This window comes from Lithobates pipiens, unplaced genomic scaffold, assembly GCF_037356315.1.
Source record: "Lithobates pipiens isolate NorthernLeopardFrog02 unplaced genomic scaffold, aLitPip1_a1.2 Scaffold_18, whole genome shotgun sequence".
Taxonomy (NCBI): domain Eukaryota; kingdom Metazoa; phylum Chordata; class Amphibia; order Anura; family Ranidae; genus Lithobates; species Lithobates pipiens.
Window position 1 is genome coordinate 197,649,776 of NW_027507758.1, and position 13,605 is coordinate 197,663,380.

General features: G+C 44.0%; 1 protein-coding gene across 3 annotated transcripts in view; it reads right to left on the reverse strand.

Moving 5' to 3' along the window:
• The window catches only part of MTR (5-methyltetrahydrofolate-homocysteine methyltransferase), a 1,186,028-nt gene that overhangs the window by 18,589 nt on the left and 1,153,834 nt on the right, over positions 1–13,605 (reverse strand). For 2 of the 3 annotated variants that reach the window (XM_077486511.1, XM_077486509.1), the window contains one exon: positions 4,640–4,735. The exons of the other annotated variant lie outside the window; for it this stretch is intronic. In XM_077486511.1, the coding sequence (XP_077342637.1) occupies positions 4,646–4,735 (90 nt within the window). In that variant the 3' untranslated portion in view covers positions 4,640–4,645. The remainder of the gene's footprint in view (positions 1–4,639; positions 4,736–13,605) is intronic. 3 annotated transcript variants of the gene reach the window in all.

Sequence of the window (13,605 nt, forward strand, 5' to 3'; positions counted from 1 at the left end):
AGAATAATATCTTGGTTTAAATTAAAACCTTGGTAAGAATTCAGGATGAGGACATCAAACCACCTCGTCCTTATGCATGATGAAATATGGCTCTTACAAGACAGAGTCGTTAGTTCCAATACTCTTCTAGCAGAAGAAATGGCAAGCAAAAAAAGATTATCTTTCTTGTCAAAGAACCAAGAGAATTTCTCGTAAGGTTCAAACTGCTGATTTAAAAAAGCCAACAAGACCAATTTTAAATCCTAAGGATTTAGAGGTGCCTTGATAGGGGGAATAAACCGTGTTACCCCCTGAATAAGCTACGCACCAAAAGTGTGAAGCAAGAGGCCGTAGGAAAAAACATCAACACGGCCTGGATCTGGCTCTTGATAAAAGTCAAGGCCAGCTTAATATCAGATCCCATATGCAGGAATCCTGCCTATTGACATACTTCCTGGGGTGCCAACCCCTGGATCCATACCAAGAACATATGCCTTCCAGATTCTATAGTAAGTGATTCTGGAAGCCGGCTTCCTGGCATTAGACATAGTAGACACTACTGAAGGAGATCATCCATGATCTTTATAGAGTGGGATTCAACAGTCAAACCTGTTAAACTCCTCGTCTGTAAAGTAGGATGTAATACCGGACCCTGTGCAAGAAGGTCTGGCTATAATGGCAGAGTCCAAAGGAATTCTACTGCCCTCTTTATGATCTCGATAAATTAAGATCTTCTGGGACCCGGCTGGGGCCACCAGAATCACCTGCTTCTATTCCTGCTTAATCCTGCGGAGAAGGCGTGGGAGTAGCAGAGCTGGAGGAAATGCATAGATCAGTGATAACTGTTTCCCTGGGAAGACTAACGTGTCTGTTCCGCCTGCTAGCGGACCCCTTGTTTAACAAAGTTGTCGACCTTATTAATGAATCTGGACACCAAGAGGTCCCTGTCCGGAGTACCCCATCTGACATATTGCTAGGAAGATGTCGGGGTGAAGAGATCATTCTCCTGGAAATAATTGTTGCCGTCTCAAGTAGTACGCTTGAAATATTAAATTGCCAATAGGCAAGGAGTATTGTGTTCTGCCAAAGCTAGAACATTATACACCTCTCCCCCATTATTTGCCTCCCTGGTGATCGATGCAAGTCACCGCTGTGGCTCTGTCAGACTGAATCCTGTCAGGACAGTCCCGTAATCTGACCACCAAGATTCTATGGCCAGATGTACTGCCTGAAACTTCCAACAAATGTGATAGGCAAAGTCCTCTAACCTGGACCATCTCCCCTGAACAGAATTTTCTTCCAGGGCTGCTCCCCAGCCTAGAAGGCTGGCATCTGTTGTTAGCACCTGGCAGGATAAAGATGTTCCCTCCTGCTGGATAACCACCAATTTAGGCTCTGACCTATGTCGGGAGCCAAGTGTATTGTTAACAAACATGGTCTGAATCCTCTTTATACCAGACCAAAGGATGGTGTCTTGAAGCAGTCTTTGAATAAAACTGTGCGTAAGGGACGGCCTTGAAGGAGGCCACCATTTCCCCTAAAAATCTCCTGCAGCCAAAATGAAGAAATTTTTCTTTCCTGATAAGTTGAATTAGTGCTACAATGGAACTGATTCATTTCTGGGGCAAGAATACCTTCTTCTGTATGGTAGCTATAACTAGCCCCCAAGTAACCTCCTTGATGGTTTTAAGGAGAATCTTCCTAGGCTGAGAATCCAACCTAGATATTTCAGCTAATCTACAGCTGAGATCAGACTCTGGTTTTAGACCTGAGACTAAATGATCTATTCAAAGTAGATCTTCTAATAGGCTAGGACCACTATGCCTTGAGCCTTAAACCTGGCTAAAGGAGGTGCCAGAATCTTTCAGAACACTCGTAGTGCTGTGGCTAACCGCAGAGATTTCTGGTAAGCGGGAAACTTTGGCACATGGAGATATGCAACTCCCCTCCTTGCAGGATGGACACAGCCGATCGAATTATGAAAGGATCAGATGCTTAAGTGCCGATTCAGATCTCCGAGATCTAGAGTGGGTCTTACCTCTCTGCTAGGCTCTGGGACCTTAAAAGGTTTGAGCCAAAAACCCCTGTTCCACTAAGGGAATCTCTGATATCACCGACTGGGATAACAGCTGATCCAGAGACCAGAAAGAGACACGTCTCTTCTTTCTTTTTCTTTTCTCTGGAACTTTAGCAGCATTCTTTGAGGAGACAGACACTCTTGCATAAAGACTGCCGCATCAGCGCCCCCAAGGACCCCACAGGCAGCACCCAAACAGGACCTGAATCCTCAGATCGAAAGCAGACTGGGCCATACAGGCTCTTGAAACTATAGATGTAACCTAGAGAAAAAAAAAAAAGGCAGAAATCCCTCTGCTCTTAACATTGTTCCTGCCAGACTTTGAGAATCGCTGTACCTTTCTCCTCACTCAAACGAGTGGGGGTGCTCCTTCATGAGAAGGCCTTAGCATTCTGCTTCATGGGCTTTCTGCCCCAAGATCCTGGTGCTGCCCCTGCCAAGACCGCCTAAAGGCAGATAACCCAGGCATTAGGAGAGGCTGCATGATTTAAGGATAACTGTTTGAACCTCCTTTTATTGGTAAAGAGAGCTTTACCCCTTTTGGATGTACTAATCCACTCTAAACAGTCGTGCCCCAGGAAGGGACACAGACTGACTAAGGGTTTTCACCTGGTGCTTCGGCTGATCTATATCTCAGCCATGGACCTCTGCAAAATGCACTAGTCCAAGTATAAGCCATAGGGCGTAAACGATCAAGCTCTTCATAGCATCTGTGAGACACAGTGCGTCAAATACACCAGCCCCTTGCCGGGCCTGCTGATCAGGCAGAACTTTCAGGTATCTCACACCTGTTCCTTAACCCCTTGGAGTCCACATTCCAATGCATTGGTGTGACTCAAAATGTGCTTCACCACAATAGTGGAACAGACGTTAAAGGGTTAATGGACTGAGCTACTCCAATTGCAGCCAGAACTGCAAAAGACATCTAGTCTTTAAAAGGAAAATCCAACCTTAACTTACTGGATCCTTTAACATCAGTGCATTATCCACTGCACATGTGAGACTCAGCTCACTGAGGTGATTGCAGCATTAATAGCTGGAACCCCCCATTTCTTTCATATAAATGTTCCAATTCAGAATACATAAGCTATGCATGAATAGGAAAAAAAACATCCCTGGGTGGGAGAGGTTCAAATGAACCCTATTAGAGGTAGATACCGCAAGAGCCTGTGGCAGGCAACAAAAGGGTTAAGTAAGGGAGTAGACAAACACCTGACTTGTGCGGCTACTCCCTCCCCGTTAGGATCCTCTGAAGAGGAAAAATAAGTATCTTCCAATATTTGGGAAGCTCTACCTGATCCCCGGCCTCGTGCACCTCAACAAAAGGGCCCAGAGGACTAGATGGGCATCTGCTATGTTTAGTCCTACTACGGAGAGACATCATAGCAATAATCTTTTAAATGGTAGAAGAAAAACCTGTTTGTATGAAATACACAGGGACAGAAGTGTTCTACCCTTGAGGGCTTCATCTAACTGGCCGTATTTTTCTTTTTACCCCTCAGGGGAGGAAGACATTCTTTTGGAAGGGTTTTTAGTTTGTTGTATACCATTAACCCCTTAGAAGGGTTCCTGGTCCCTTTGTCACTCATAGCTTACAGTACAAAGCAGAGGCAGTACCAGCAAAAGAATGTTTTACTTGCTAGGCACAGTACAATAACTGCTATTAATCCTAGCTATACAGTACAATGTTGCCAAAAGGAAAATGCCTGTGTCACCAAACCTGACCAGCAACCACTCTGCTCTGTCCTTCCTACGCCAGGCAGTAGCTTCCCTCCGCTCGGCGAGCGGCCGTGACTTGCCCAAAAAAACCTTTTTTCCTTTTTTTTTAAAGAAAAAGGAGGCAGCTGGCTGCCATTCAAATAGATCAAAATCGCCAATCTGGGGGCCCTGGAAGTGATCAGAACCCCCTTCATACCTGAGCTGGCTTCAACAGAGATAATGTTTCCAGCCTCAGAATGGTGAGTGCTCAATACAGCCTCCAGTGGTGACACATAGACATGACATGACAACACAATACATGGAAGGAGAGATTATCTCCCCTACCCTTCCTCGCAGCAGGGTTTATCAGAGATAAAAAAAAACAATCTTCGCCTTTCACGGTAGGCTTCGAGACCTTGAAAGGAAACCTTCAGGAACAGGGGTACACTCAGGTAATCCCGCAATCCTGGACCTGCGAGAAGACCCTGCCAGTAAACTTTTATTGGCCTTACTACCAAATGTACTGGATCCTAGGGCCCAGCTTTAAAAGCATTCGCAAGCAAAACCTTGCGTCTTCAGATGACGAGGCCCGGGTACTGTTCATTTAGTCCATTATGGAGACATCAGAACAGATCCGGTCAGGATGGCTGGCTCTCATCAAAGGATTACTGCCCGTGGAACTCAGTACAACACATCCTTACACGTGTCCAACGCCTTAGACACTGGCAAAAAAACTGAGGACTCCCAGTGATGGGGGGGTTATATGGGGGAAGTTCACGCCTTAAGAGGCATAACTGACATCGTTATTACTATGGCTCTGTGTCTGATGATGTAAGAAAATAAAATAATTTACAAAAAAAATAAATATATATACATATATATCACCTTAGTTTATTCATCTGGGTCATAACTGAGAATGGGACCAAGCCATTTTTCAACCTCTTCCAATTTCAAATTTTTTCTATGAGAATAATCTTCAACCTAGAACAGATCAAGAGTTCCTGAAGTTAATTTCTTAATTGTGTTTAAGACCCAACACATTTATGAAAATAGCATTGAGAAGCAACAACCCCCTAGCATCCAGTCACAGAACAGCTTATATCGGGTAAATGTAGCCGGACTGATAATGAGTATTTTATGATTGGCTGTGAGAGCTACTTTACTGTCTACAATTAGTTCCGACAAGTAATTTGCACATTCACCTTGAAATTTAGTACCAAATAGAACACAAATCTTTCTCACATAGGATTTTATAAACAGCATCACTTCCTAGTAAGAGCATTTACTTAATAGTAAACTGAAAACACAGTAACACAAGCCTTTAAGAGACCTTTCACACTACACCGGTAAAAACTGTCCGTTTCAAATCATTTTACTTGATCAACTTCATTCTGATCACAAGTTATAGTTAGCGATTTTTCACTTCTACAGGAAAGCCAACTATTGGCTCTAAAAAATGACACCAGGGTCATGGTTGCGGCTGCAGCCAAGATCCTGGTATCACTGCTTCCTGATGAGGACTTATAGAGTGGGGAAATTAATTATTTGATCCCCTGCTGATTTTGTAAGTTTGCCCACTTACAAAGAAGTGAAAGGTCTATAATTTTTATCATAGGTGTATTTGAAATGATAGAGACAAAAAAAAAACATGATGCAAATGTTATAAAATTTGTTGCCGTTCAATAAGTAAAATAAGTACTCGATCCGGAAGCAAAACACAACTTAGTATTTGGTGGACAAATCCTTGTTGTCAAGCACAAAGGTAAGACATTTCTTGTAGTTAGCTACCATGTTTGCACACATCTCAGGAGGGATTTTGGTCCATTCTTCTTTACAGCTCTTGTGCAAATCCTTAAGGTTTCTTGACTGTTGCTTGACAACCTGAAGTTTCAGCTCCCTCCATAAATGCTCTATAGGCTTAAGGTCTAGAGACTGGAAAGGCCATGCCATAACCTTAAAGTGGATGTAAACCCTCACATATACCCAGTGAATTGAACAGCCTCAGGTGATACAAAGGGATGAAAAAATCTCCCTACATACGTTTTACATGTATATTTGCTGTCTTCATCGTTATATACTGTTTAGAAAGTGCACGTCGTGTTAGATTTTCTCTTCATGGTAACCACTGCAGTGAAGCCTGGGCATACAGCCAAGACAGCTGATTGGAGGAAAGACACACACTCCGTCGCCTCATAGGTAGAGCTCTATCCCTTGAATCGTTCAGCACGCTGCTAATCTAGTTATAGCATCCACTTTAATGTGCTTCTTCTTATGCCACTCATTTGTTGCCTCAGTGTTTTGGGTCACTGTCATGCTGTAAAACTAAACCATGGTCCATCTTCAGTGTTCTGGCTGAGGGAAGAAGGTTCTCATCCAAGATTTTACAATACATGACCCTTCAATGCGCCAAATTTGGCCTGCACCTTTTAGCAGAGAAACCGCTCCAAAGCTTAATGTTTCCACCTCTGTGCTGTACTGTAGGGAGGTGTTCTTAGGGTCATGGTCAGAATTTTTCTTCCTCCAAACATGGCGAGTCACCCTCCTCAGGAAGGCACATGCACAGTCATGCCAATGAACATCTCAATGATTCAGAGGATTGGGAGAAAGTGCTGTGGTCAGATGAGACCAAAATTTAGCTCTTTGGCATGAACTCTACTTGCAGTGTTTGTAGGTAGAAAAATGCAGATTATGATCCTAAGAACACCATCCCTACAGTCAAGCACAGAGGTGAAAACATGATGCTTTTGGGCCATTTCTCTGCTAAAGGTACACGCCAACTTTGACGCATGGAGGGGCCAATAGACTGGACCATGTATTGTAAAATCTTGGATGAGTGGATGGGTCTTCCAGCATGACAATGACCCAAAACATACCACCAAGGCAACAAAAGAAGTAGCTCAAGAAAATGAAGGTCATGTAGTGGCCTAGTCAGTCTCCAGACCTTAATCCTGTAGAACATTTATGGAGGGAGCTGAAACTTTCAGCTGCCAAGAGACAGCCAATTTACCTTAAGGATTTAGAGAAGATCAGTAAAGAAGAGTGGACCAAAATGCTATGAGATGTGTGCAAACCTGGTCACCAACTACAACGTCTTAGCTCTGTGCTTGCCAACAAGTATTTATCCACCAAGTACGAAGTCATGTTTTGCTTGGGGATCAAATATTTATTTTACTAACTGAACTGCAACTTAATTTATAGCATTTATTTTATGTGTTTCTTTTTCTGGATTTTTGGTTGATATTCTGTCTCTATAATTTATATACAAAATGGCGCATGGAAAGTAGTTATAAAGTGTGGTGCTCAAAAATAAATAGTGTAAATACAATACAATAAATTCATCTAAAGATTAAAATGAAAAATAAATGTGAATAGTCCAAATGGGAAAGGGATTCCACCAATAAGGAACAAGTCACCATCCACCATGTCAGAATAGAAAAGGAGTAGTAGGGTCCCATCCCCTTCAACCACTAAGACCGAACCTTACCGTCGGTGCATGGGTAATTTTTTTTTTAAACAATTAGAATTTATTAAAGAAATAGCCAGTTACAATACAACATAACAGAGCATAATGATCGCAGATGCAACTGCCTGTGTGAACAGTAGGGTAGCAACAGCGTTACAGACTCATACTTTTAGACATCTTGGTTGCGTATAAACGGATTGACAAAGATCCCATTAAGCTAATGAGCCCCTCCAAAAGTGGAAAAACCTCTTAATAGAAGGATAAGTACATTGCCATTCCTAGTGCATCAATAGGACCTAAACATATACACTAATGTATTGTAAAAGCCTGTCCCGACATATCTGCATTGTAACTTTATGCCAATCAGGTTACACCCTACTACTTATAATCCAAAAGCCAAATGTGGCAAATGAAAATAGAAAAGAGGTGACAGCCTGTCTCAAGGCTGGCACCTTAGAAAAAGAGAGAGAAAGAAAAGGGAAAAGATGCGGTTGTCCCTAGGGAAAAGGCGGGCATTGTCAGCCCAGACGCTCAGCGCCCCCTCCACCTCATGCTCGTGTCAGGGAGGCATATGCAGAGGAGTAAATAAACACGACCCAAGGTCGCCAGGTAACCGTGTACTTGTCCGTGCTTTCGTGAGCTATGGCCCTAATTTCTTCCATTTTGTGCAGATATCTTATCTCTCCCAGCCATTCCGCAATTGAGGGAGTCGTAGTGTTCCTCCAATATCTCGGTACCACCGCCTTGGCGGCCGTAAGTAGGAATCTGATCAGCGATTTTTTATATTTTCTCATTGAAAGGTCAGTAATGTGTAATAGACAACATTTAGCGTCTAGGGGGATCTGTGTATCGGTTATTTGTTGTATAATGCTAATCACTTGAGCCCAATATGGTCTAATTAGGTCGCATTCCCACCATATATGTTGTAAAGTGCCCTTAGCTTGGTTACAGCGCCAACATAAGTCTGGAACGGCGGGGAACCACTTATGCAGTTTAATTGGCGTATTATACCAATTCGTCAAAAGTTTAAAAGAAGTTTCCTGTAATCGAGTGCTAATTGCACATTTATGGGCAAATACACATGCCTGTAACCATTGATCGTTTGTAAATGATGCATTTAATGCTGCTTCCCAGAAAAGCTTATGTTTATTGGGTTCCAGACGTGCTGCGGATTGCAACCAAGCATACGTAAGGGAGATATTTTTCGTAGAGGCGGTGGCTTGAAAGCAAACCGCCTCAAATGGCGTTAGTGGTCGTATAAAATGTTTGAGCCTCCGTGGGCTCAAAATATAGTCATGTATTTGTCTATACGTCCAGTGGCCCAGAAAGGTTAAGCCCAGAGTATGTTGTAGGTCCGACATTGATTTAATCTTGTTACCCTCGAAGCAATGAGTAGCTAATAACGGCGAATTCCCACATGTGAAGTGCCGGATAGGTTTGTGCATGCCTGGGGTAAAGTCAGGATTATCTACTAGCGGTGTTAATGGGCCGGGTGAAGTAGTCAAACCCGTCGTTTGAGTCACTGTTTGTAGTAGTCTTAAAGTGGTCCCTATGAGGGGATGTTGCTTAAGCTGTTTAGGGCATAGGTCCCACGGAATCCAAGGGGAATATGTCACTGGGGTAGGGCCTACATCATTTTCAAGTGTCACCCAGTCTTTATTGTCCGCATGGCAGGTCCAGTCAATCATTCTAGTAAGATGGGTGGCCTTATAATAATTTTTGAAATTGGGGAATCCCATTCCCCCACTGCCTTTATCTCTAGTGAGTATTACAAGGCTTATGCGTGGCTTTTTGGACGCCCAAAGAAAGTGTCTAAGAATGGCATTCAGTGACCGAAAGAAATTTGCAGGTAACCATATGGGCAAAGTCTGGAAATAATACAGAAATCTGGGCAGGATTGTCATTTTGACAATAGCTGCCCTGCCGAACCAGGAGAAGTGTTTAAGTGTCCATCTCTCCAGGTCTTTTTTTACGTTTTGTAACAGTGGCAAGAAATTTTGGCTATATATCTCGTTCAAACTAGGGGTCAGAAGAACTCCTAAATATTTAAGGGAGCGGGATTCCCACTTAAATTTGCAATTGCGTAAAACGGCCTCCCGCGTGGTCTCATGTAGCGTTAGATTGAGGGCTTCAGATTTTTTGTAATTAATTTTGAAATTCGCTATATAGCTATAATGCTTAAATATAGTGCACAAGTTGGGCATAGTAACATGCGGCTGAGTTATAAAAAACAATAAATCGTCCGCATAAGCAGCACACTTGTATTCCTTGTCGCTTACATGAAAGCCATGTATAGAGGATGATAAATTAACTGTGCGGATTAACGGTTCCAAGGTGAGTATAAACAGCAAGGGTGAAAGAGGACACCCTTGCCTAGTCCCATTCCGTATCCGCACCTTGTCTGACAGTGTCCCATTCACCTTAATTTGTGCCGTCGGGTTATAATAAATAGTTTTAATCCAGGATAGCATATGTGCTCTCAGGCCTATATGGGAGCAGGTCGCATACAGGAAGTCCCACGACACACGGTCGAAGGCCTTCTCTGCATCTGTAGATAAAAGCATGCCTTCAAATTGTTCTGTTTGGGCTTTGTGTATAAGATTAAGGGCCTTAATCACGTTATCTTTCGCCTCCCTACCAGGCATAAAACCTACCTGTTCGGGGCCTATGAGTTTGTGCAATAGTGGGCGCAATCTGTTCGCTAGTATTTTCGTATAAAGTTTTAGGTCCACATTCAATAAAGAAATCGGCCTATAGCTGGCACAGTCTAGAGGATCCTTGTTGGGTTTAGGTAATACTGTAACGTGCGCTCTCAGAAAATCTTCTGGTAACGCTTGCGGGTCTCGAAAGTGGTTAAATGTCTTAATCATGTGTGGTATCAGTAATTCCGTGAAGGTTTTATAGTAGTGGGCTGTCAAACCGTCCGGTCCGGGGCTTTTCCCCTTTTTTAGTTCCTTAATAGCTGCGGTGAGTTCACCTTCAGTTATCGGTTCTTCCAGCGACAGCGCATCCTCAGTAAGTTTGGGGAGTCCGCTATCGGCAAGAAATTTGTAAATAATCTCTGCTGACGTCCCCCTTAAGTCGCTAGGTTTATGTAGCTGCGGTAAATTATACAAGTTGGAATAATATTCCTGAAATCTTTGCGCGATCTTTGCGGCATCCTGTGTTGTCTGACCAGCACTAGTTTTAATTGCAGCAATGTTCGTCGATAAAAGTGTTTCTTTAAGGGCCTTCGCTAAAAATTTGATTGTTTTATCACTGTGTTCATAGAAGAACCCCTTCCGAAAGAAAAGGATCTTCTGTGCTTTAAAATTCAGGTGAGCTTGTAGTTTTTTCCTCAAATCTAATAAAATTACTGCTGTATCAGTTGCTAAGGATTGTTTGTGCTTCCCCTCTAGGTCTCTAATGGTCTGTATAAGGTCATTGGTCTCCCTCTCCGCGACCCTTTTTCTCGCCGCCCCCAACCTTATGAGCTCCCCCCGAACCACGCATTTATGAGCCGCCCAAATTGTAAGAGGCGACAATTCCTCTGTGACATTTTCTGTAAAATACAGTTTAATTGTATCCGCTATTTTGTCAATGTTGTCCTTGTCCGTAAGTAGGGAGGGATTTAGTCTCCACGAGTGGGGGCGACGGTGTATGTTCGTTCTGTGAAATTGCAGCGATATAGGGGCGTGATCAGAGAGGGTCTGCACACCTATTTTGGCAGATTTTATACGGGATATATCCCTTTGAGTAACAAAAATGTAATCTATGCGTGTAAATTTGTTATGCAAGGAAGAAAAGTAAGTATAGTCCCTACCTGAAGGGTTTGCCAAACGCCAAGTGTCTACTAAAGTAAGGGAAGCTAAAAGTGTCTTGATTTTACGCAACTTTTTATACGGGATGCTGGACCTGCCATCCGATGTATCCTGCAGGGGGTTTAGCGCTAAATTGAAATCTCCCCCCAACACCACACAGCCAGATGCAAAGCCCTTCAATTCGTCTACCACATGTTGACAAAAAGTGACCTGTGCAGTATTGGGGAAGTAAACGTTAGCCAAGGTAACCGGAGTTCCCACCCAGATCCCCTTCAAAAATAAATACCTTCCGTCAATGTCCGCCAACTGCTGGTGTAAAATGAAGTCAGCATTTTTATGTAGCAAGATGGTCACCCCCTTAGATTTGGCCTCGGGATTTGTTGCGTGGAAAGCATGTGGGCAGTGTTTATCATGCAATTTAGGAGTCTTGCCAGACCGGAAGTGGGTCTCCTGAAGAAACACCACTGCCGGTTTCCGCTTGTGGAGTTCCCTAAGCAACGCCGTTCGCTTCTCCGGCGTATTTAGACCCCTAACATTATGGGAGATCACAAAAGCATGTTCATCTAACATAGAGTACGCCATTTTGAGTATGATAGCTAAGTACAGGGGGGGGGGGGGGGGTAAAGAAAGACTAGAAAAGAACAGGAAGAAAAGATCAGTCACTTAGGTGGATAGACACCTAAATGGAGTGAATAGGTAAAATGTCTCCTCCTATCAACTGTAAGAGAGGAGAAGAAAAAAAAGAAACGTTGTGAATCCCTGTCTGGTTAAAGCCAGACAGCGATGCACAGGTGGAAGCAGTGGGAGGACTTTCCTTCAGCAAATGGAAAACAGAAAAAAAATAAAGCCCAAAGTACAAAAACGGTTGATTATCTGTTACGATTTAAATGAATATAAAGAAAACTGCTCCAAGCCTTCCGTGACTCAGAAATCAAACACATATTAAGGCCACATATATATACCCTTCCAGCCAGAAGGATAAGATCATGAACAAAAATATGAACATGAAATTTGTTTTAATACTGCGCGATGGGCGCATCTAATAAACAACAACTAAAATGAAAACTGCAGTAGTCAACAACTGCCATACCACCCAGGATAACTCTGGCAGGCCCAGGAGCTCAATATACCCCCAGCTGCCGCACTTGACACCCACACAATCCCCTTATGGCGGTCTGTGAACCGCTCCCTGGGTGGCAGTCTCTAAGAGTGAACAATCGGGTCACAGCTACGTCCCGACCCCGCACCATTTGGCACGATGCCGGGACCCCCTCTGGACCGACCCCCACACGACCCATCCGTCTAGGCCACATGGGAGGTCTGCCCAGCCACCCCCCACCCACCCACCCGCACAACAAAGGGCCAAATACCCACTCCCCCTCCAGTGTATAAACATAACAAGAATAACAAGAATAACAATAATAAGAATAATACCCCCCGCCTCCCCCCCCCCCACCACTACATGTGCAAAAAACAGTGTGTCCTTGCGCCGCCAAGGCCATTCCCCTGATAAAAACATGTTCAGTTCAGCTGCAATAAGGTCAGCATGGAGAAAAGCCGTCAAGCCAAAAAAAAAAAAAAAAGAGGGGGGGGGGGGCTTATTGGGCATCCCCCCCATCAAAATTGCTTTCTGAGGGGGGGGGTCTCTAGAAACAGCTCGGCAGACCCCGAGCAGGTATCATCGGTTGGGAAAGTGGCTATCCAGCATATCCGTGCCCAATTGTGAAATACGTGAAGCCGGTTGCTAACCGGCCAAAAAAAAAAAAAAAAAAAAAAAAAAAAATGGAACCGAGGAAGACAGACTCCCACTCTAAACTCAAGCATGTGACTGTGGCCAGTACTCTGTCACAGGATGTGTGGATCTGCCCCTGTCCAAGCTCTTAAGTTTGTCCGGGCGTGATTTCTTGTTGGCTGATAGCTTCAATGGAGACGACTGTGGGGTATGTGGTGGGGAGGTCCCCAGCGGGGGACAACGAAATTCCCTGTACCATTCCGGCACATCAATCAATGGGGTTTGTAGCTGTGCACAAAAGCTTGGAATGTCCTCAGGCATGCGCAGGTGGTATTGTTTTCCCATAAACGTGGCGTTCAGCGCAAAGGGAAAGCGCCATCGGTAAGGGATACCCCTCTCCCTTAGAACGTTAGTCAAGGGACGCAGAGCTCGCCTGTTCTGTAATGTGATATGGGAAAGATCCTGATATAGTGCCACAACATGCTCATTAAAAAAGATCTGGTCATTCTTCCTTGCTTTCCCCAGTATCTCTTCCTTCAATGGGAAGCTTTGCAGGCAACATATGATATCCCTTGGAGGAGCTGTATCACTTGGCTTTGATGCTAACGCTCTGAGCGCTCTTATAAACTCAATGTCAGTATCCTTAGGTCTCTCCAGCACTCCGTTAAACACTAACTGCAAAGCTTGTTTAATCTGAGCAGGTTCAATCTTCTCGGGGATCCCCCTCACTCTAATGTTCTGTCTGCGGCCCCGATTGTCGAGGTCCTCGAGGTGCCTATTCATCTGAATAAGATGGGTGGTGTGGGATGAGACAGTGGAAGACAGCCTCTCCACCGCTCTATCCCTTTTTGCCTCT